This window comes from Cibotium barometz, chromosome 5 (assembly GCF_041138505.1).
Source record: "Cibotium barometz isolate CiBa-2024 chromosome 5, ASM4113850v1, whole genome shotgun sequence".
In the NCBI taxonomy this organism is placed as follows: Eukaryota; Viridiplantae; Streptophyta; class Polypodiopsida; order Cyatheales; family Cibotiaceae; genus Cibotium; species Cibotium barometz.
This window is the reverse complement of record NC_141050.1, coordinates 46,700,097-46,725,256: the sequence shown is the minus strand read 5'-3', so window position 1 is coordinate 46,725,256 and position 25,160 is coordinate 46,700,097. Positions and strand designations below refer to the sequence as shown.

At 46.0% G+C, this 25,160-nt stretch overlaps 1 protein-coding gene across 5 annotated transcripts in view; it reads left to right on the top strand.

The window, feature by feature from the left end:
- LOC147638563 (ATP-dependent DNA helicase SRS2-like protein At4g25120) overlaps positions 1-25,160 on the top strand; it is a 157,653-nt gene that overhangs the window by 107,976 nt on the left and 24,517 nt on the right. For 4 of the 5 annotated variants that reach the window (XR_015265915.1, XR_015265916.1, XM_086798477.1 and 1 more), the window contains one exon: positions 5,360-5,571. Coding sequence is in view for 2 of the 5 variants with exons in the window: in XM_086798477.1 (XP_086654603.1) it covers positions 5,360-5,571 (212 nt within the window). In the remaining 3 variants the exon portion in view is untranslated. Of the gene's footprint in view, positions 1-5,359; positions 5,572-25,160 lie in introns of those variants that run through there. The other variant, XR_015265917.1, reaches the window with a different exon arrangement.

Genomic DNA, 25,160 nt, shown 5'->3' with positions numbered 1-25,160 from the left:
CTGGTCGACTCTCTCTGTGGGCTTGGCAATGTTGCAAGCAGCCATACAGAGTTGTCTTGGGCTGATGTGTGAATGCTGTGGGCTGTCCATGGCTGCCCTACATGTGTTTTAAGCCAGGAAAGCTCTCGTGTTCTGTTAAGGAACACTGAATTCAGCATATGTTTTGTTATTGTTTTCATCTTGTACTAGAAGAATCAGGTGCTAGCCAGTGGAGAATCCCTCCCGCAAAGTTGTGTCTGAAGTAGACTCATTTTTCGTAGTCTAGGGGGTGAACCCATCTTCTGGCCCCTACTGTGGTGGACTGTGCATAGTTGTATTCTTTCTCTCTTCTCTAGCATGTATATGGGTTTGATCAATATTCATGATAGATAAGATTTCCGTATTACAATTGCCCTTCCGTTACAACGTTGGGAGGGCTTCAGGTGATGGCCTCTATAACACCACCAGACAGCACACAAACGTGAGTTATATAGATATTAGAAATGGGGGATGTCAAATCACCTGGTTCAGAAGCTCTTATCAACTCAATGTTACCCTATGAACTCTTGTGAAACAAAATAAGCTCAAACCAACTGTTGTTACCTCTTTAGAGAGAAGTATGCAGTCCCTTGTTCTTTACCAATTCTTTACATCCATAGGCTTTCATCCACTCTAATCCTTAGAAACAACCCCATGATGGCAGCTCATATTTTATCCATCCTCTGATTCTATACAAACCTCCCTACCCAAGTCAAAAATTGCACTGAACCAGATGATCCTTCCTCTTTGAATCCCCCATGTCAGTAGCCTCACTACCCTCCCTAGCTTCTCAACATCCTAGACCAATTGTTTTGCCAGTTGGACAATCTTTGACTCTTTACATTACATCAATTTAAGTCTAAGTCCTACCTTGCCTCACTATCCTTTGGATACCAAGTTTGTTCCCAGTTAATCCCCTTCCTGACAGTCCAGAGATTCTCACACTTCTCAAATTTCAGATGAACATCATCCTAGTATTCCTTTCCATGGTCTTCTTTGATAATGTATTATTCTCTCCACTGAGATCAAACCTGAGGTGCTTGTAGGATGATTGATCAACTCAAACATATCTCAGCTGTCTCCTAGGATTAATGGTTCCTTTACTCCCTTCAATCTCAGAACTACCCAGCCTAAATGTTCTTCAACTAAGCACTCTCTGGTTATGTGCACAATCCCTTGTTCAAACCCAAATCTGCCCAGCTTCATAGTCATCTTGGTTTCAGATTTGTCCCAGTTAGGTTGGCTCTCCTCATGACAGTTCTGAGAAACCTACCCTCTCTACTCCTTTTGACATCTAGATCAAAAACATATTAGCCCTTCTTTGTTGCTATGTCACAAAACCCACCCACCCACCTCACCCCAAACACCACCACCCTACACGCCCCCCCCGCCGCCCCCCGCCCGCGTGGTCCCCGATTCTGTCCCAACACAAACCTGAGATCACCCAAATAAGTTCCAGCTACCTAATGATGATCTTCATCAAATGCGTTGTACAATCCAGAGACTCAGTCCAAGCTAGCAGTCCATGCTTGATCCCTGTAGCCTATCCAAGCCCTCTGAATTGATGAAGTTGAATCAATACAAACAGAGTTTAATTCCTCTTGCTCAAGACATACACAAGCTTAAGACTCAGATTCATAATCTATAGCCCACTATTTAAACATGGAACCATCAAATTCAGAGCACTTGGGACTCTCTCACAACTCTCTGTTATATACAAAGTTACCACAATCACTTCTTAATAGAGGTTACAACAGCAAGACAAAAAACGCTGACAACATTACACTTCGAAGCATGAATTGCTTGAATAAACCAAAGAAGATGAAGTCCCCTTTGATGAGCTTCCAGCAAGTAACAGCCAGTCTACAACTGACATGAATTCCAATCATCAACAGAAGGTCTAGAGAAGAACCATGTTCTAACAGAGTAGATGCCCCAGATGCTACGACTCCCCAATTCACTTGGGACTCAATCTGTACATCCACCTCTGCTCTAGTTCAGAATCCTACAGACCCAAACTATCCAACAAAGGTCTGCAACTCCCAACCACAACCTCTGATATTAATTCAGCCTTCTGAAACTCAATTCATCCTCCTCTGTTGCCCAACTCCGTGTCCTTTCAGCACCTCAGCTCTCTCTCCTCTCTGCTCTGTGTGTCTTCTCTAATCTTCCAGCCAACATGCTCTCTCTGCTCTGTGTGGAACCCCAATTCGACGGTTTTTTCCCCTGTCCCCACCTGCTGTGTACCATGCAGTCCCACTTTATCAACCACCCACAACTTATTTTCAACTAGCCATTTTTTCTCTTCCCCGACTAGGGACACCTTCCCATGCAGCCAAGTGGACGCTTACATGGACATTAGGTACACATACTAGTGCATAATCCCTATGATGCATTGATCCATGGGTCATTCTCAACCCCATCATATATACATTCTCTTATTTCCTATTCATCTCTACATCATAGACATGTTATGACTATTTACAGCCATGCTCTCTCAGACTTGTACTCCCAACAAACCCATGCTACCATATGAACAGACAGCATGTGGATGTCAGACGTAGGTGATCATGTATCATCATCATGAACATCTTCAGCCACAACTTATTTTCACTACCCTCTACATACATTTCAGTCGTCTACTATCAAACACCAGATCATAAGGATCTAATGGCTACCTGTAGCTGCTTTCTTTCATATTTACACCTACCATGGGCTTCCTGTTGGGGCTCTGATCCCTCTTGCAGGCATCACCGAATTTCCCCTCACATTTGCCCAACCCGAAAGTGGAACATTTGAACAAGTGTTCCACCACCCTATATACCTCACATGATCCTGATATGATAGGGCCTTAACCTCAGACCATTAACTCTATTGGCAGGCAATCTGCCATCTAGGTCCTTGAGCTGGTAGCTTCCATTAGAGAAGGTTTGATGTATGACATAGGGCCCTTCCCATCTAATCCTGAACTTGGTCTGAAAAGTGCTGTCCAAAGCACTGTTATATCTAAAACCAACATGCCCTCTGTCAAACCCTTGTTCGCTAGTCTCTCATTGAACCTCTCTATCCTCTTCTGACTTACCTCTTCATACCATTTGATTTCTTTGTTTCTGTCCGGCAAAAGAACATGCAGCTTGGTCCATTTGTTCCCCTCTTGCTCCTCTTGTTCCACACCATGCTGCAGCATGAAATTCGGAGATGGCAACATGATATTGACAGGTAAAACACAGTCCTCCCCATAAACCAAACATAAGGGTGTGAAACGTGTTGCATGCTTCTCTGAAACCCTATAAGCCGATAATGCTCTATCCAGATACAGATCCCGATCCTCTACAAGATCAATAGTAGCCTCTGTAAAACCCCATTGAAGCTCTCTACCAACCCATTGCGCTGAGGGCGGTAGGGTGTAGTGAATCTGTGTTTGATGTGCAACAACTTGGTCAAATCCTTAATCAAACTGGCTCTAAACTCCCTTCCTTGATCTGTCATTAATTCCAAGGGAACCCCAAATCTGCAGCAAATCATCTCAAATAGAAATTGACTTACATGCCTTGCATCTGCTTTACTGGTTGTCCTTGCCTCTGGCCATCTAGTCAAATAGTCTACTGCAGTGATGATGTAGAACTTCTTGTTCTTGGATCTTGGAAGAGGTCCAATGACATCTACCCCCCATTTCTCAAATGCCCCATAACTCATGACATGTTGCATGGGATCTGGCAGCAACATCTATTTTTTTGGAAGGTTTGACATTCTGTACAGCCTCTACACCAATGGGTGATGTCCCTGTTCATGCTTGGCCACATCAGTTGAGCTCCTAAGACCTTTCTTCTGGTGATATGTGTTCCATAGTGTCCTCCACAGCCTTCCTCATGACATGCTGCTAACCATGGCTGTATCTCATCATGATATAGTACTCTCCTTAGAATCCCATCTGAGTCCTTGTGATATAGTTGTTCCCCTATCAGTACATACCTCATGGCCCTCTTAGCTATTGCTTGCCTATTTGACGCATTCAGACCTCTTTTGTCAATAGGACATGCTCTTCTTCATGTAAAGTCTCTCTCCCTTGATACAATGGCTCTTGAAGTTTTACACCATGTACAACTGGGATCAATACTTGCTCAGCCAGCTCATGAGCTCTTTGATTCTGTGCCCTGGATACATGCGAAATCTGGACAGCTTGAAATCTCTCAAGCAACCTCCTAACTCTGAAGAATAACTGCTTCAACTCGTTCTTGTTCACTTTAAAACCCCTTGTACTTGTCTGATGACCAACAAGGCATCACCCTTTATGATTAACCTTCTGATTTTCCTCTTTTTACACTCTTCTAAAGTTTAAACCCCAGCACAAGCTGCTGTATTCAGCTTCATTGTTACTTTTCACCTTTATTTCTTGGCATCCACACCATGCCTCTTGTCCTTGTGCATTCATAAACACATATCCTTCCCACCTCTGCCCAAACTCTTCTTGAAAGCTCCATCAAAATACATGGTTCCTTTTGCATCTTACAACTCCTTATGCAGACTATGGCTTGGAACCACTTGTCTACATCCTTGATTGTCTTGGGTCTGACCTGCATCTCCCTGTATGTTAACAGATCTGCCGTGTGTGCCCTGACACTATCCTTTGTAATGAAACTCATGTCAAACACCTGCAGAGCTAAGATCAATCTCTGCAACTTTGGATACTTGTGTAGTTTAAATGCATGTGCTTGTCCAAGCTCCGGTTGTACAATCTCTGATTTGGTGCATTGACCTCCACAACACTCTGTTCTCCACTCGGAGCTCCCCTCTCTGTCCTCCGCCAGTGTATAGCCTTCACGATCACCGGTCTTTGTCGACATTGCTCCTCGGACTCCTGCCACATCCCCCTTTCTGGCTTTCGACCTTGTCTCGCCTCCCTCCAGAATCTGCTCCCTCCCCCCTTTGGTTCTGTCCACCCTCATCTCTCTACTCCAAGGCTGTCTTGGGACAGATTATGAAGAATCCTTTGCCCCCACTTCCCATATGACCACTATCTGGACAGTTACTGCATTAAAAGGATTGGCTACATTGAAAGGATTGCGGATGCATCAGTTGGACATAAAGATAGGATTTCTTAATGGTGACCTACAAGAAGAAGTGTATGTGTCACAAGCCTTATGTGTATACTACACATGCATTCTTGTGCATACCTATTTGTGGTGGGTGTTAGTTTGTAAGTCAAGAAAGATTGTGCGCTTCTTTTTGGAAATGTGTGCTGAAATTACTTTTTCCAAAATATTCCTTGCTTGGCTTGTAAAAAATAAGAAAGAATCTGAAAAGATCTACTCAGGCATCATACTCTTGTTTTTGAATGCAGGTTGACGGTTCCACAACTGTTGCTGCTTCACCTGCAGCAGCAGGTGGCACCAGTTACCTACAACCACATGATGGCACCAGTTGTCAACGTGATGTTAGAGACTCCTCAACTGCAGAATTTACTTGTGACAAAGAGAAGGATTTTTCGAGAATGTTACTAACAATCAAGACAGAGGATATTGAACGGGTGACTTCAACAGAATTTTTGAAAGGGTAAGTGAGTGAGCACAATGTTGTTAAGCATTACAGCCTAGCATGTAAATGTGCTCTTTTTAATTTCAGCCAAGAGAAAGGGAATGAGAGTTAAGGATCATTGAAAACTGAATGTGACTAGTTAGCGGGCCACTGTCCCCATGCTGCTCACAAGGGGCATGTGTATGAACATGGATACCTTCAATATAATATATAACCCTCTACAATAAAACACAACAGCGACTATCTTCTGGCTGAATTGTGTGGGATATACAAAACCTGTCATGTTAGTAGTACTACTGTTTTTATCTCTATTGTTTTAATGAAAGGAACACCATGATAAGCCAGAGAAAGAGTCAGAAAGAGTGGCCAGTCTTTCTGTTCTCTAAGGAAGCTCCTCTTCAAATCCTGTATTTTTGACTAAATGCCTCACGTGTATGCACAATACTAGTTTGGATACAGGAAAGGGTGTGAGGTAGAATCTGAGTTTTGTCCATCCAAGCTGCTTTTCCAACAAGTATCAATACGAGCATGAAATGACCTGAAAATAGAAATTGTGCAAAACCTAAAAGAATGACCATGAATCTTGATAGGCCAGAATATAGGCAGAGCTCTCACAGAAAACCTACGGTCTAGACTAAGTCCGCCATGCAAAAGATCCCCAAGTGATATAACCAAATGAGCGGGACATACCAAGCAAGCAAGAAACGGCAGCCCAAACATGGACGAAATCAACTCCATCATTAGAGGCCACTTTAGTCCACTTTAGTTAGCAGAGAGTCATAGCAGGTGTGATTAGAGATATTCACGTACCAACATAGCACCTAGGTTGGTAACATAGGTTTAGTACTATATACTAGGCAAATCAGTCATTAGATGTTGGCTAATCATACTCCATTGTGCTTAATTCACAATACTATTCAGTCCACTTCTGTTAGTGAGTCTTATTCAACTTAATCGATCTCTAGTGCTTTGTTCTTTATACTCATTTAATTTAATACGTTCTGCCTATGTGATTCCACACTTCGTATTGTCTCTCTTTCAAAAGCATGACAACACCGTGTGCATGAGGGGCTCACTGCAAAGACCTATCTCCATTGAGTCATTGCAATCCCTTCATGAATTGTAACATGACTACTATGCGGAAGCTCTTGGACATGTCATCTCTAGCTCTCTTTTACTTCATTTTATGGCACTTTTTATCCAGATTTTTATCTGATATTCTTAGGGATTTTCCCCATATTTTTAAGGCTTATTTTAGGCATTTTTATCAGTCATGGACATTTGTCCTCCAGTGCCACTAACCGAATGCTCTACACGAGATGTATATAAGCATGGCCATTGTGCCTTCGTAATTGATTCAATACAATTCAAAAAAAGTTAGTTTTTGGCTGAGTGTTGGATCTCTCTTGGCTGTCTACTCTCTCAAGTGTGATCTCTATTTGCTCAACAAACGAGTGAGCAAAAATGGCAAGTTACATTCATCGAATGTCTCTTAGATCCATGATGTTGCTTGAGTGCAGAGACAGCTTGCTGTTGCTCAATGATCTCAAGGATAGAACTGTCGAAGTAGACACCATCTCCGTTCTCTGCAATCCGAAAATTTGACAGGAGAATGTTGGAGAGCTTGGGAACATGGATCACATCCCGAATGGTAGAAGGCTGGCCCGATGTAGAGTTAAGTCACACATTACCAACCAAAGAGGCCTTCGAAGTTGGAAGCATCACCAATGGACACCATCAAAGAGCTAGGATGAATGTTATGAAGAATGGTCCTGTCAGGAGTCATGTGAGTAGTACACCCACTATCAACCACCCAATCTGTAAGATGTGAGGTGGAAGGAACAGGAGAGTCTCCTCAATACTGATGAAGACAATCTCCTTATTGGAAGAGGATTTTTGAGTTTGGTTGGTGAATGAAGAGGTTTGATTGGGGAGGTTTCTTAGCAGAACCACCTTCTCTCTTCTTACTGCGACAATCAGGCTCATTGTGACTTGAGACCACAATAAAGTAAGCTCCTTGTGAGAGCGATTGTTGGCAGATTTGGAGTCACCTTTGTTGCTCATGGAAACCCTGGACTGCCATTTGCTTTTGCCCTTAGCTTCAAGAAGGGTCTCGGAAGTACCCCGGCCGTTCTTCTTTCTCATGGCCCTATCCTGAAGCATGCCGACAATGGTATGTAGATCAGAGTAGAAGGAAGAAGTGATATAGTATCACAAAAAGCAGAGAAAGTCTTGGGCAATTTAGCAAGGAGCCGATTGACAAAGTCCTCGTCGATAGCTTTGCTCCCAAAGAGACCAAAGCTACCTTCTGAGCAAATTTTTCACGGTGATACCACCTCTGGATGGTATCCCACAATTCTTCTACCATTTCCTCATCATTGTCATGAAATTGACGAGCAATAGAGGGTTTTATATTAAATAAGATAAAGGCATGAGCCCTTGCATCTTTGCCAGCCCAAGCATCAATCGCAGCCTGAGGAGAAGTAGCATCGGGAGAGGCATCTGTACCAAAAACAATACCCCACAGCCAATGATACCGAAGGAGAGTCTTCATCTGTAGTGCCCAATCAAGATAATTGGTTTCATCTAAGATGGATTCCTTGGGAAGTTGAGAGGCGGTCTTTATTGGTTGAAGGATTTTGGTGGCTCTTTGAGTGAGTCACACTCTCATCTCTTGCAACTTGTTCACAGCTATCATGCCTTGATAGCTCATGTGGATATAGATTTGTGACATGCTCGCTACGGGCATATGAACTATACTTCTCTGCACCTCCTGTCTTCTTAGTAGACGGTCAAGGGTCTTCCACCACTAAAACCCTCCCACTCCACTTGTGTGGCTTGTCTTCATGGCAAGCAACACGGACATGCCTTTCCTCACGAGGCTACTCATCGGGCTTCTCATATTTTGGAGCTCATTCATATGGATCTCTGTGGCCCCATCCGGACTACTACCCAACGAGGAACGAGGTACTTTATGCTTTATATTGATGATTACTCAAGCAAAGTTTGAGTTATCTCTTGGCAAAAAAAGCGCAGCTTTCTCTCGCTTCCAAGAGTGGGTGACTTTGGTCGAGAGTGCAACCACACAGAAGGTTCGACAGGTCCACTCCGAAAATGGAGGAGAATTCAAGTCCAAAGCCTTCCATAATTTTTTCTCACAAGAAGATATAAGTCATTAATTTTACATACCTCACACCTCAGCACAATGGTGTGGTTGAATGCAAGAACACGAGTCACGACTGCACAGGAGATGGCCCGTTTCATGCTTTCTTCTTCTGATCTCCCTCCTTTTTCTGGGGAGAATTTGTGAGCACTACTGTTTATATCATCAACTGTTCTCCTAGAAAGGCGGTTTCTCATATGACTCTGGACAAAAACCTTCTGTCTCTCATTTTAGGGTTTTTGGTTGTGATGTCCATGGTCATATCCGTGATTCTGAGGGATCCAAATTTGATCCCAAGTCGACGAAGTGCAAACTCCTTGGATATAGCTCTCATTCCAAAGCTTGCAGATTATGGGATCGAAGTCACGATCCTTGGTGATTTCTTGCGATGTTCACTTTATTGAACTCTTAGATGATTCTCGCTCTCATCCTGAGCTTTCCATCGAGGTCCCTCCTCCTTCCTTGGCCACCCCAACTCCACCACTTGCTTCTTCACTAGCAACTTCTTTACCCCCTACCTCTCCACCCCCACTTCCTCCTTCCGTGGCTTCTTCTGTTCGTCTTGCTCCTGTGCAATGGAGGATTTCCCCCAAGATTCCAGGATGGCTGGAAACCAATGTTTTTGATTCTCTCTTCCGCTTCTCGACATACTCATTGGAAGGCTGCTTTGAGGGTTCTTCGATACTTATTCGGTACCTTGGACTATGGTCTCTCTTTGAGAGGAGGCAGTGAGCTTGTTGGATACTTTGATGCTGATTGGACAGGTATTCAGGATACTTGACGATCCACTTCTGGTTATTGTTTTATTCTTGGTTCCGATCTTATTTCGTTGGAGATTTAAGAAGCAGAATACAATTTCATTATCTTCTACTGAGGCTGAGTACGTTGCTTATTTGGATATGTGCTGTGCGTTGTTATGGTTGTTCCATATATTGAGCAATCTTGATGTACTCTCGGATCATCCGATTCGTATTCTTACGGATAGCCAAAGTGCCTTGGCGTTGGCTCAGACTTCATCCTTCAATGGTAGGACCAAACATATTGAGGTCCACTTTCACTTCGTTCGTGAGCTTTTCGTCGACGCATCATTACATTGGAGTATTGTCCTTCTCTAGACAACTTTGCTTATCTCTTCACCAAACCTCTTTCTCAAGATACTATTGATCAGCTCCTTACGCGTATGGGTGTCGGATCCCTGTGCTGGAGCTGAGAGGAGGTGTTGGACATGTCATCTCCAGCTCTCTTTTACTTCTTTTTATCTAGATATTTATCTGATATTTTTAGGGATTTTTTTTATATTTTTAAGGCCATTTTAGGCATTTTTATGAGTTATGGAAATTTGTTCTTTAGTGCTATTGGCCAACTGCTTTACATGAGATGTATGTATATAAGCATGGCGGCCATTGTGCCTTCATAATTCATTCAATATAATTCAATACTTTTCAGTTCTTGGCTCAAGTGTTGGGTTTCTCTTGGCTGTCCTCTCTCTCTTGTGTGATCTCTATTTGCTTCCGCTTCATATTCACATATTCTCACAGAAGTGTTCTTAATGATTATTATCGCAAAGATCAAAGATTAATGCTAAACACATGCTCATGACATAGAGAAGTAGAGAAGAGAGAGACTCTTTACCGAACCTACTACTCGTGTCACATGCACTCTGCATTGTAGTGTATGGTGAGATGGCTCATCATCATCAGTGCAACATTGCACCCTTTAGGATGATAATTGTCATACACCGTGACCCCATTGTAATCCTCAGTCCAGGATAAGTCATGCACGAGCTACGTAGGTCAGTTCTCAGCCTTAGACAGTTAGTCAGTTAGTCCAAGTCCCTTAACCCACTTGAAGAGATACATTCATGCATGTAGAGTCAATAGAAGCCTCGGAGTTTGCATCTGGACATGTGTGCATTTATGCATATCATTCATCCCATATGCATGTAGGCCATCTAGATCATTGTAGAAGCATCATAATATTACTCAGTATTATTCCAATAATTTATAGCATTTAATTGGCATTTTAACATTATTTATCCATTTATCGACGACAAGATGTAGTCGGCCAGCCCTTCAGCCCCAACCGACTAGCATCTAGAGTCCATATAAATAGTTGAGCATTTCACCATTCCATCATTCATATCATATTCAGCCTAGAAGACCTCAACTTGGAGCCTTCAGCCCAAAGAGCATAAGCGATTGGAGAATTCAGCCTATCAGCCATCAGCGTTTCATCCATCAGCATATAGGAGCATCAACGCTTGAGCATTCAGCCTTCATTCAGCAAAACGCAGGATCTACAGCATTCAGCCCTGCAGATCACCTTTCGTTTTCAGCATACATACAGTTTTTAGCATCCTTATATGCATCGTTTTGCTACAACCACTTGGTGAAGGTAAAACTCAGCATTCATACTCATTTTCAGCATTCATACATAGCCTAGAACAGTCCCAATCAGCCCCTATCTCAGTCTCATATTTGCAGCCTTCCTACATCCATTGGGAAGAGTGCATAGGCTCGAGATTGGTCATCATTGGTGCTTCTACAACCGTGTACAGTTCAGCTTGACTTTTTGGTCCTCTGAGATTTTGTGTTTGGCTTATCGTCAGTCCACAATCCATCTCTTCAAAGTAATAAAGCAAATACTATTCCGGTAACGGGATAGGGAGCCCTTTAGTGGGTAATTCGGGACCCCATACGGTGTACAATTTCTATCTCCCTCTCTCTCAAATCTCTTAAAGTTTGAAGTCATAAAGTGGATTGCTAAACTTGCGAAACTTAGGATACAGAAGACGGTGTGAGAATTTTGTGACAGGATCCTTAATTACAAATACTTCTGCTGCATGTTACAACTTGTATATATTACTGAATGAATGAGTAATTACAATGATTGTTATAGATCCAATGTAGATCTAGATTATGAATACTATGCTTGAACTAATGCTTACTGTCCCCCTCTATGCATTAATAGAAAATGCTGATTTGGAGATTTACTTGGCTGATCCAAATTGTTAGATTGCATGCCCTTGGTCTTGGCTCTGCAACTACGTCTTTGAATGCTAAGATTAGCCCATGACTTGCCTTTATAGAGGGATTTCTGTAGCAACTTGTAATCAGGTCGGTTGTGACCTTTTGGGCCATAAAAAGTCATCAAAGATGTCATAAAATGTGTTAATATTGTGCCTATAATATGTCCCCACCATTGGTGCATGTCTTGGGTATCTCCGAGCACCTATATCGCCACCAAAATGGCTCCAAATACGACCTCTAACTTTGCCCTCAAGGTGGCTGAGGAATAGTCATGTCTATGTGGCACCGGAGTAAGGTGTCCACGTGACATCCGCTTGTGCTAAAGTTGGAGTTGGGGTGCACATGATGCACCTTTGCTCCATGCCGATTCGAGTGTGGACTGGATCTCCCATATGGTGTCTCCACCACTATTTCCTCGGAATTTGTGGGGAATTGAACAAGCCCCTTTTCCTCTAGAAGCTCTATTGGCATGGTAGACTCCATGAAAACCTTATAAACTAAAGTACTTATCTTCTCCTCCTCGTCAATGGATTTGGAGATCATTGTGGGAACCTCACGAACTGTCACCTTCTCAATGGCTATGATGATCTCGGGAACTCGCATGGAATCTGGAACTATTTGTGGCTTTGCATGCTCGAACAATTACACCTCTTGGTTAACCTCGACCTGCGGATACGACATGATTTCTAGTGCCTCTTTGGTATACTTTTGTCCTTGGTCATCTAGTATGGTACACTTATCCTTCTTTACCATACTTGCTTCCGTACCTTGACTCATCATGGCGGAAAGCTTCTTTATTTCTATCCAATACTTTTCTTCTCCTTGTCTCACTTCTTCTTCACATTCTTCCCTCTGGGGATCTAGGTCTTCACATGCTTGTTGGTAAATCTTTGCATTTTCATGGGATGCCTATTCGATCCTTGCTCAATTAGCTTCACTTTGCCTTTTTATCAAAGCCCAAACATCCTCCATGGTTTCCATGAAGAATTGCTTGTTGTTTTTCTTCTATAATCAGCCCGAAAACCCTAAACCTAAACCTCTACATGCATCCTAAACACCCTAGAATCACGCTAGACTGAAATCTAGACTTTCTAGTACTATACTATGCTGACAATGAGCAAAAAGCTAATACAAGAAGACTGATTTAATGCAGAAACGCAAACCCTAATTTCCTTGCAAACCTTAAAATATAGACCCTAATTTTTTGATTTACATGCAAACCCTAGCATTGATCTAAAGCTTTTGCTAGGAACAACCTAGACATGCTCTGATACCAATGTAGCATGCAATAGGTTGTCACCTGAAAAGGATCATCCCATGCAGCCAATTCAAGAACCGAAGACTCAAAGGAAACTTTTTTCATTGCATGAAATGCCTCAACAGCTTTGGCCATGATGGGCACCTTCTGTAGACGCATCTTCATGTCCTTGAGCAAATCTGTAAGAGGTGCTGCAAGGTCGGAAAACTTGTCCATATGGGAACTGCATGCTTGGGAGAGACCTACAAAAGATCGGATCTCTTGAGCCTTCTTGGGAACATCCCATTCGAGAATTGCCTCACCTTTTGAGGGTCGAGGCTAATCCCGGCTGCACTGGTAACATATCCCAAATAATGTATTTCTTCTACTCCAAATTCTGTCTTGTTCGCATTGATGTAGAACGCATTGTCTCGCAAAAGTTGCAAGAGCTTTTCGACATCCCGCTCATGTTGCTTGAAAAGATAACTATACTTTCCTATGAGCTCCACAAATACCCGAGATATCATCTTGTTAAATGTGGTCGGTGCATTGTTGAGACCGAATGGAATCACCATGAACTGGTAATGGCCACATTTAGTCTTGAAGGCTGTTTTTGGAATGTTAGCCGTAAAGATCTGAACCTGATGATAGCCACTCTTGAGGTCTATCTTCGAAAAGAACTTTGCACCGTTGAGTTGCTCAAGGACATACTGAATCGTGGGCGTTGGGAACCTGTTCTTCACTGTGAGCTTGTTAAGAGCCCTACAAGTGACGCATAATCGTGCAGTCTTGTCTTTCTTTTGCACAAACAAGATAGGCGCAACAAAGGGCAAGAATGAATGCCGGATAAATCCAACTTGGAATAATTGGAAAAGCTGCCGCTACAGTTCCCCTCCAAAGCCTCAGAAAGGCGATAGGGGAACTTACTGGGTGGTTCTGTCTAGGGGAGCAACTCAATGTGATGATCCTCAAAACGATTGGGTGGGAGTTGCGGCGGGAGATCATCCTTTACCATGATGTCCTGAAACTGTGCTAGGAGATCATCTAGCTTTAGCCTTAATGGGGTGGTTGATTGAACAACAGACTGCTGGCGACGGACATAAATCAATGTGCACTCGACTCCTTTTCTGATAGCTCGTTGGGCTTGGATGTGTGAGATGAGGGGAATACCTGGAATGCTCCTTTCGTTGTGAGATAGGATAGGCTCAAGAACACGATCAACAATAGTGAAAGTCTCCTATCTCCATTCAAGAATGGATGCATAATTCCTAAACCATTGAATGCCGAGAATCATATCACACCCCAAAGAGGTGAGACAATGTAGTCTCTCTGAAATGTGGCCTTCTGAACCATAAATGAGAATTGTTGAGCTTTTTGAGATATGTGGGTGGGAAGATTGGGTGTGAACCTATCCATGTCAGATGATGGGGTACAAGTGTCCAACTCATCTTCTTAGCCAACTGAGGAGAAGTGGCATCCTCAGAGATGCCCATATCAAAGAGAACGATACACTGTTGTTCCTTTGCTGTGCCACAAGCACGAATGAAGGCTTTCTTTTGCTTCTGAACTTCAATGTGCTGCTTATTGTCAAATACCAGTGTCGGTATTGCATGTAAGTGGGGTAAGAGTTGGATCACGTTGGTGGTGGTTGATGGGGAGGCGTAGATGTAGCTACTGTGGAGGCAGAGGCTTTGGCATCTTGTGCAGTCTGCCACTTGGTACAATCTTTCTTACCATGCCCCACGGCGTGGTCAAAGAAACATCCGTTCTCCCTCTTATATTGTGTTTGCCCTTCTGGTTGGAGATATCCACCAGTGATGCCCTCCTTCGCCTTTTCCTCAGGTGTTGTCTTAGGCATGAAGGTTTTATCCTTCTTGCCTCTTGAGGTGATTTGGGATTCTTTCTTAGTGTCCTTCCTATTTGAGCTCCCTTCCCCCCTTGAGATGATGACTATTGGGTAGTGGCTGATTGTTGCTGGGGTTTGGAGCTAGCTTGAAGTTGCTTGGGCTTACCTTCGTTCAGCATCATTTCTTGAGAGTGAGAGCCCTGTCATAGGATTGTAGCTCAAAATTACATACGGTAAGCCTAATGTTAGAATCCAAACCTTGAACAAATTGTTCCAATTCATTCTTCTTGGATATACCTAACGGTTGTGTTGACGTGATTACTTTATTAGAGAGTGTCAGCACGGGTTCCCCATTTTGGGAGAGTTTGTAAAACTGATCCTCAAGGTTGGTCGTGTACTATGGAGGGAGAAACTGTTTCTTTAGGTCAGACACAAAGGTATCCCATACATATTGCGGAGCCCTTGTGAATGGGTCTACATGTAGACGGGACTTATGCTGCCACCAACTGACTTCTTCGCCAGAAAGGTGAGGGGCCGCCAGCTGGACTCAATCTTGAGGATCTGAAAGCTTAGCCAATGGAAAATATGCTACAAACTGATGAATGAATTGCATTACTGTAACATGATCATATTTATCATCATACTTACTGAAGTTCAGTTGAGCTCATATAACGGTGGTGGTTGGGGTCGTGGAGGAACTTGCTCTTTGGTTCACCAGTGTAGAGAGAACAGAGAACACATTCGCCTGCATAGCGGCTATAACCTCCTAGTTTTTTTTTTCTTTCCAGAAACGAGACTTCTATTAAGTATGAAATTTTTTTACAAAATGGAGATTTCACACCAAGTAAGGTGATCTCAACCAATCAGGAGCCCTGTGCTGCCAATAGGGTCCTGAATGAGAGGACGTGAAAAAGATACGAATGTCCCACTCTCTCATAAACTGGGCGCGCTTCCTCTCCGTGCAGCCCTCGAAGATCCTTGAATTCAAGCCGAGGTAGCCATGATGGTGTGAATAATATCACTCCAAATCCTGCAACGACACTGAGAAACAAGAACGGGAGTACCCTCAAAGGCCTCGGTGCATCTAGCCTTCCAGATATTCCAGGCTGAGATGCTAGCAATAATCTCCCAAGAGCTGTCTAACCTCTGTGCTGGAGAGACAAAGTGTGAAAGTGGCAAATCTTGAAGACAACACTGCCGAGCAACTCCTTGCCTAACCATAATGGCCAAGCTCTTGTCAGTCCCCTCGAATCTCAGCTGAGGCCTCGACTGTGTCAACCAAATGATAGAACCAAAAGAAATGATAGCATCCCTCTTAATCCTACCAAAGAGGTGTGCAATCGTAGACCAAACCCTTTGTGCTTCCCTGCATTCCCATAAACAATGGTAAACTGACTTCGAAACTCCTGCACATCTAGGGCATGCTGGGCAAGCACGAGTAACAGACCTCCACTGATTGGTGGCCAGACCACCATGAAGAGAAACCCACATAAAGGAGGAAATCTGTGGCTTCCTATAAGAAGGCCACAATATCCGCCAAAAAACCCTCTGAATGTTAGTCGAAATACCATAAGATTCCCAATGTGTTCTAAGAGTAGGGACACTCTGAATGTGTCCCAAGATAAGATGTCTGGCATTCCGCACCGTATAACTGAAAAAAGGCATGCTTCCACTCCCACTCACCGGGGTTACAAGCATCCTTCCACTCCCACTCACCAGGGTCCCAATGCAAATGTCTGATAGGGCAGACACCATACAACCAAAGGCTAACACTATCTGTGATCATCCTGGGGGGGGGGGGGGGGGGGGGGGGGGGGGGGGTCAACAAAGACGTGCTTCCCTAACCTGCTAACAACTCTGACAGGACGAATCTTGGGGGCCTCAAGCTGCCATCCATCCTGTACAAAAAAAAAAGACCGGTACATCATCCTCCCTTGGCAAGGGGAGACCCATAACCTAAAGAGGAACACCTGTCCAAGAAAAAACCCCAAACCAAGAATGATGACGGCCTTTCAAGAAAGATCCAGTAATCCAGTGGTTGGGAATGGCTGCATCAATCTGTGCAATCCTTCGGCTAGAGCCTCTCAAATGCTGCGTGAAATCCAATCTCTGTACCTCGGTGAGGCTTTGAAACCTCTTCCAAGCCAGCACTGTGGGGCATAGGGTCTCCCAGCCAACCCAAAGAATATGCATAGCTGCCACAAGAGGCCTACCATGCACATCTAAGATCAAATCATTCCACAGAATGGGTTGCCGGTTAACTTCCTCCGCTGAACGCGGGGGGATGTGTACCAAAAAACTCCTCAGCCAGTCCCAGGCCCGTAGGAGGGACCTAACCAGGGGGGATGAAGGGGAGCGGTGAACTGCATCCGAAAAAATAAAGCGTGACGTGAGAGTCCAGTCACCTCCGTGAACAGGGAGACACTTCGTGATCTGCTGCATGAGAAAGTCCTTCCACGGCTCAGTGCCCGGAAGAAAGCCCCTAACAACCAGCTGACAAAGCAAAGCCTTACATTGAACTTGAGGGTCAATGATATTCAATCCCCCTTCCTGCTTAGGCCTGATAATGGTTGCCCAAGCAACTCTAGCCCTGGTGTGTGCATTTCCATCAAGCCCTGACCAAAGAAAGTTCCGAATAAGGCGACGAAGCTGGCCAATGCAGCCCTTATGAAAAATCCAGCATGAAGCGATAAACCAAGTTGTGGCTAGCAAAACATGGTTAACCACCAAAGCTCTAGAGGCCAAGTCGAGCCTCCTCCTACTCTAGTGATGAAGTTTGCTTTTAATGCTTAAGAGCACTAGAGCAAACTGTTGTGCAGGGGAGATGTCAACACCCACCTGACATTCAAGGTATCGGGCAGAGCATCCTCTCTCAATCCAAGTAAAACCAACATCTGTACCCCAATCTGCAAGAGGAGAATCACTATCCAAAAACCAACTGACTTATGCCGATCGATAGTAGCACTTAACGGAGAGTCCAAAAACTCTTCCTCTATGCATAAAGGCAGCTTGAGACCCACAACACCAGGGGCAGCCGAAGAAACCTGCTCATAGCCTCAGCTACAATGAGGTACAATAAAGGGGCGAGGGGACAACCTTGCCTGACCGAACGGGAAATCTGAAAACGCTCGCTGTGCCCCCCACAAGCTAAGACAGTGCTTTGAGCCTCCCTGTATAGGCAGGACACCCCTTTGATCCAGTTTTGGGAAAACCCCATAAGTGCCATAGTGCCCTCCAAAAAATCCCAATCCACTCTGTCATAAGCTTTTTCAAAATCAAGAAAAGAATGGCAAGAGGTTGCTAACTAGACTTTGCCCACTCGACAGCTTCCCAAAAAGAAAAGATGTTATCAAATATACTCCTTCCTTGGAGGAACCCATTCTGTGTATCATGTGGATAGTCCTTTGGAGAATCGGCTGCAACATTATACTCAAGGCTTTAGCTAAGATCTTATATGCAGATCTAAGGACAGTGATGGGCGTGCATTTTTTTTTGTCAGTCTTGTCCCCACTCTTGGGGATAAGGTGAATCAGCCCCTCCGTGAGGTAAGGCGGCATCATACCCAACAACCACATTTCCTGAAGGGCAACAGTGATAGCATCTCCAATATGATCCCAAAAAAGAATAAAGAAGGCGGGAGAAAGACCATCATCCCCTAGGCATGAACCATTGGAAAGAGCATGCAGTGCGTGAAGGAATTCATCCTTCGAGAAAGGGGCTTCCAGGGAAGAACACATAGCATCTGTAATGAGCCTGGGCATGCACTCCCAAATTTTCTGCTGTGCCACATCTCTCTGAGGAGAGGGTACCTCTCCAGTCAACAAAGACCGATAAAATTCTGAAGCAATACCCCTCACCTTATGAGGCTCAATCTGAACCTCACCCTGTGAGTCCTGCAAGTACCTCACAGAATCCCTGCTATGAAAAGGCTTGTGTGTTGAAAAAAACTCTTTGTTGCATCTGCCACGCATCAAAGTCCAAAAGGCCTCGTTCGCATGAAAGGCGAACTCAGCCCTCCTATCCATGGCTAACTGCAGCTCTGCTCTAACTGTGGTCAAGAGGTCTGTAATCCAAGTCGCATGTGGATGCTTTTCATGTTCCCTATGAAGAGCAGCAATCCTACGCGTAATAGCTCTCTCCTTGTCCAGAGCCTCCTTCTTCTTAGACAAGGCTGTGCTATGATAATTATGGCTGGTCCTCTCAACAGCTAGCGCAATTTTATGACCAGGATCAGGACCGTCACAAGATGTCCATATCTCTCTGATCTCAAGGGAAATGTCAGCATCAAGATAAAGAGAGTCAGGGATACGGACACGGGGAGAGGCCGAGCGAGCCCTAGGCTCCCTGAGATACAAAACGACGGGGCAATGATCAGATTTGGTGGTGCCAGGCATAATAGCAATGGTGCCTCCTCTGTCCAGGGACCAATCATCCACATAAAACCTGTCCAGACGTGCAAAGATGCTCTCATCCCCGCTCCTGCGGTTATGCCAAGAGAAAGATAAGGATTCTGGCCTTCTCTGGAAATCATCCTCAGTCCAGCAATCCCTGCCAAAAAAGGAAGCATGAACCTCTCCCATGAGGCTCGCTCCAAAGGGTGTAAACCCCCTTCGCGTCCACCCTTCTTGTCAGAAGGTTGCTCAAGCATATTAAAATCTCCTCCCACTATCCAATGATCAACCTGGGGAATGACATTTGTAATGGTGTCCCAAAAGGCCACCCTTTCACCTCTTACGTTCGGTGCATAGATATTCAAGATTCCCAATTTCTGACCCTCATGCATGATCAAGATCCACTGCGCTCTAGCAGGGATGATAACACCGTGCCCAATAACATGAGGTATAATAGATGCTGCCACTGAAATACAAACACCCCCTCCAGTCCCAACTGCCGAGGACCAGAAGGTGTGGCTAGAAAGCATCTTACCAGTTTTGCCACACTGAGATCTATCCAATTTGTGTTCCTGCAACAAAAGCACATCCATAGAGCCTCCTGTAACAGCAGGGTGAAGTTGGTCCTTTAGAAGTCGCTTCCTACCACGGGTGGGAAGCCCTCTAAGGTCCTGAACAATCCATGAGACGATTCTCATGGAAGAGAAGAGGGTTTGGCCCCCGATCTAAGAAGACGATGGGCAGCCTCTCAAAATGCTGGAGCACGGGAAAATCCATGGGGCAAAGTCCACTGACATGCCCTTGTCCGAGGCCCTGCACAGTACCTGCATATGTACGAGAAACCTGTGCACCCTGCGGGGCATCAAGGGCAATGGCATCATGCTGAAAATCTTGCAATACATGATCCCCACTGTCCTGAACATCCTGCATATCGCCTCCTCCAAGTAGAGAGGACTCAACAAAATCATCCTGATCTGAGATATCATCTCTCTGCAAAGATGCATCACCTGAGACATCACTCTGACCAGAAACATCATCTATCTGTACATGATCCGAGGAGGCCTTCCCATCAATCGCACTAGGGGGGCGGGCGTGCGAGACAGTTTGCCACACCTGGCGGACTGAAGGACGGGAAGGAACCAAGGGAGGTGGCGCCTGAGAAGCATGCTTACGAGGCCTCGTGCGATCTCGAGCCCGAGGACAAGCTCGAGCAAAGCGACCCTGTTGGGGACAAACCCGGCAATGATCGGGTTTACCTGCAATCTCCATACATTGCTCCAAAGGGCCACAAGGGCCCGGAAGCAAAGCATAGTCCTCAAAGAGCTCAATGTCACGGGCAAGAACCAAGGGGACAGCATCCGCCGAGGCATTGACCACCTGGGCAGAAGATGTCGGCAAGGCGTGAAGTGGGGGCACTTGAAGAACCAGCCCAAAGGCAGACCCGATGGCCTCTAACATGGGCCAATATGCACGAGGAAGACCTGGAAATTTGAGAGTAATCAAGAAACGGTTCTGCTCTTCCTCAACAGGGTCAAAATAGTTGGAGTAGGGAAGAAAGAATATCTTCCTCAGGCCCAAATGGCAAAGGGCTGCCCTTCAAAACCTCTGAGGCTGCATCCTGAGAATCAAAATCCACTTGGAAGAAACCTCTTCCAAGCAACCTGACATCTTGAAAGTGTAGAGCGAGGTCGGAGGGCAGAGCTGCCAGGACCCAATCCTGAGCCTGGAGACGGGATGGGTGAGATCCAAAGATTCTGGCGATGAGGGTCATTTTGGAGTCTTTCTCTATTTCGGCGTAGAGGACCGCAAGCTCGGCTTCAGAAAAAACAATGGTTCGCCTGGCCGAGGGAGAATGATTAGCCATGATGCTAATCGAAGAAAAAGGCTGACTTGAACCCGGATGAGGAGCAATCCGAACCAAGGGGAAGAGGAAGGCAAGGAGGCGGAGGAAAGGAAGGGAGGGTGGAAAAGGGAAAAGCAAAAAAGGAAAGGGAAGCAAGGGGGAGATGGCTGGACGCAAAGGCGAAGAAGGCGGAGGAAGGGCAGCACAACAGGGCTGCGCAGAGGGAAGAGGCGGAGGAAGGAGGGAAGGCGAGGAGAGGAGGGGAGGTGAAACAGCGCAAACTGGAGGGCGAAGAAGGCGGGCAGAGGCAGGGGCGATCAGTGAGGAAGGATGACGCAAAAAAGGGCAGGCAGAGGCAGGGGCGAATGGCGATGGAGGAAGGATGTGAGGCGGAGGAGGCACAAAGGCAGAGGGGCGCAACGATGGAGGAAGGGAGGCGGAGGAAGGAGGGGGCGAAGCAGCCACAGAGGCGGAGGGGCGCAGGTCAAGGCTCGGGGAGCTAGGCGGTCCTCATCGTCGTTCAAGACATCTGAGCCTTGTTTGAATCTCTCAACTGTTGGTTTTGGAGTTGCATAGCTTGACGTTCAAGCCTTTCTCCGGTAGCTTGGTGTGCTTGTCTTTGATCTTCTTTGGTCCTGCGTTTAGCGTCCTCGGCTCTTCGTTCATTCTCACGTCAACTTCTTTGGCTCGTTGTTCTTCTGCGTTTTTGGCGTCTTCTTTTGCCGTTGTTGCTCCATGAAGAGGAATAATTTCTAAGAGTTCTTTGGGCTTTTCACTGCTCCTTCTTTAGTTTTTTTTAGCTGCTTCTTTGGCTTTTTTAGGAGGAACAACGTGTTGTTTGGTCGACAGCTACGTGCCAGCTGCCAAGAACTTGTGTGCCATCAGCCAAAGAAAGAGGGTGATCTTTCGAGGCTGAAAACTATCCCAGAGCCTCCTCCAAAAATCTGAGAGGAAACGTTGGGAGAGGCCCTGTGACTGCCAATGTACTGCTGTAGTTGCAGGGGTGCCATCAATCTTTGGCATTTGAATCTACGGCCTAGCCGCGCTGTATATACAAAAAGGGGGGATCGAGACTCTCCTCCCGATCAGCGGGATCATACCAAGTCCACTCTCTCGGGTCCCACTGGAGGTGCATGAGAGGTCGGCTCTCCCATATCCATAGCCGCGAGAATCTCTCCCCCCTAGCCACCTTGGCCGGCGGATGTTCTATGTGCCACTCACCTGACTGAAATCCAATAACCCTCACCAGCTGTAACATGCATCCACTGAAATTCTCCAAGGGGAGCTCGGATCTCTCTAATTTGCCATGTGGAAAAATAGAAGAAGTAAGCAAACCACTGCCCTCATCGGCTCCGTGGACTGTCGGAAGAATATCATGCCGAGTAAACACTCCGAGCCGCACTGGGGGGGTCGGGTCTGGGATAGGTGTCAACCATTCTTGGAGGAATAACAGAGTCGATAATATTGATGCTGAGCCTGTCTCTACTCCGGATCCTTGCCAGGCCTCTCTCCTGAACCTTCGGGGTAAGTGCCTGTATGCAAGCCAATGTCCAAGGGACGTGGCGAGTCCTAAGCTGAATGCGCCCCATGAAACATGAGGTTGGGCCCCCAACATGTGCCCATTGGGTAACCGGATCAAGGGGTTCCAGATGAAAGGCTGCTGAAGACGCTCCTCTAAGGCAACTGGAGCTAGCTGCATAAGGGCCCCAAGCTCGGAGTAAAGTGGCTACAAATCTATCCTCAAAGGCAAGGCTAAATCCGCAGGCCCACATCTTTGTGGAGATCCATATGGTACTCTGCGGCCAAGGCCCCCCTAGACTCGGGGTGCGGGCTGAAATCCGGGCCAAGAGGAAGTCCTTCCAAGGCTCACCACCGGGAAGGAGTTCTCTAACAATCAGCTTGCCCAACAGGGCACGACTCTAAATAGCAGGGTCAATGATGCCTAGGACTTGTCTACATCACGGATGAATGATCACTCTCCATGCCACCTTTGCCTTGGCGAGCTTCGCATCACTGCCGGCCCATAAGAAGTTCCGGTCAACCGCTGTACCTAACCAGTGCATGCTGGGGAGAAGGCCCAACAATGTACCACATGGTGGCAAGAAGGATCTACTTCGCCACCACCACTCTGCCAGCTAGGGAGAGCCTCAATGAACTCCAGTACAAAAGGTTTTTCGAATGCTCAGAAGAAGAGGGGCGAGTTGCTTTTCCGGATGAATCTATGCCCACTTGACATCCAAGATAGCGAATTGGAGTGCCCCTCGGGATCCACTAGAAAGCCTCAATTGGGCGCCAAGTCGGGGCGGGTGTACAGCCTACCCAGAAACCACAGGACTTGTGCCAGTTGATTTGCATTCTTGATGTGCGACGAAAGATCTTGATCGCCTGAGCGAATCTGTGGAGATTCCCCACATCTCTTGATAGGTAAGCTATTGTGTCGTCTGCAAACTCTGAGTCTAGCAACTCCTCTTGAGTAAGGAGGGGGAGACGCAATCCAGGGTAAGGGTGTGGCTAGGAGTGATCCATTGGAGAGGAAGGGGGCTCGTTAGGGGCTTAGTGGGGCCATCTAGCGTGCTGGACATTGAGAACCGGAAGAGGAATCTCGGCGGGGAAGTGGCCGAATCTTGATGCACCACTCTCTGACAGCCTTTCTCTCTCTTCCCCTTGGGGTGAGGATCTGAACGACGATTGGAGAGAGAGAGAGAGAGAGAGAGAAAGAGAGAGAGAGAGAGAGAGAGAGAGAGAGAGAGAGAGAGAGAGAGAGAGAGAGAGAGAGAAATGAAATGTTATATTAACGTCTTCAAAAGGCCAAAGTGACCTATGAGACCAAAGTTACAACCATGTGACATCTGATACACTGTCTGGAAAAGAAGAGAGAGAGCTGAGAGCGAGAGCGAGAGCGAGAGCGAGAGAGAGAGAGAGAGAGAGAGAGAGAGAGAGAGAGAGAGAGAGAGAGGAGGCGATCTTCTAGACTAGTGCCAAGGGCAAGCTCTAGCGAGGTGGCCCATGTGCCTGCAAATGAAGCATTGGCCCCGGAAGGCTTGAGTACTCCACTTGCTGAATGATGGGGTCGGCCTGAAGGCATGGGATAGATATGACATGAGGCACTGACTGTGGTGAGGCAATACAAATTTGAAGGGTTGGAATCCTGACTGCCCATGTGAGCGACAAGGCAACAGTTGGGGGAGGGGAGCAGGGGGGCCGGGGGGGGGGGGGGGGGGGGGTCCATCACTCTGCCAATGGCTCCACTGATCATCGGGAGAAGAGGAAGGTATTCCTTGGCCTGGGAAGCAAACTGTCACTGGGAAGCCCAACACGCTAGCCAAAGGGTCGGATGCAGTTACAGGACTGAGTATTTTACCTCTTTTCTTTAGCACTGTGATTATGTTTTAAGCATGTTTAACATTCACTGATCATGTTTTACTCTATATGTGCATGTGTAAGTTTGTACACGTGTGTGGGTGCAGATACATGGTTGGTGTGTGTGTGTACATGTGTGTGCATGCTCGTATGTATGTACATGTGCATGTCTCTGTGTATGTGTCTGTATGTTAGTGTATAGTGCGTCGTGTGAGATCGCGACTGACTGAGAGCTGCCCGTGCAGTGCTGCCTACTGCCCTTTGCTGCCTCTGCAGCGCCAGCCGTGTGCCGCCTGTTGCCTGCACTCTCTGTTCGCCTATCCAGCCTCTTGTCGTCTCTCCTGTTTCAAGCGTCTACTGTCAGCCCTCTTGCGGTGTGTCCTCCTTTCTTCCAGGTGCAACTGTGTGTGTGTGTGAGTGTGTGTGCGCGCGCCTGGTTTTTATCGCCGGGACTGTCCTGCCTCGTGCCCTCTGCTGCACGATTCAGCCTTTCCCTGCCCTACTTTTCCCACAACTCTATAGTGTCTTTTTGCAGTTTTTCTCTGCCGCTTTCTTGCACTTTTTCTGCATTACTGTTCTATTCCACTTTCCTTCTTGCCTTCGTAACCTCACAGCCTCCTTCTGTCAATATCAGCCTGTTCCTTTTCACAGCCTTTCCCTTTCCGTGGTTCTATCAATGGCTTCAGCTTTAGATGTTTGTACATATGCCCGAAAAGAAAGATCTGTAGATGCTAAGCG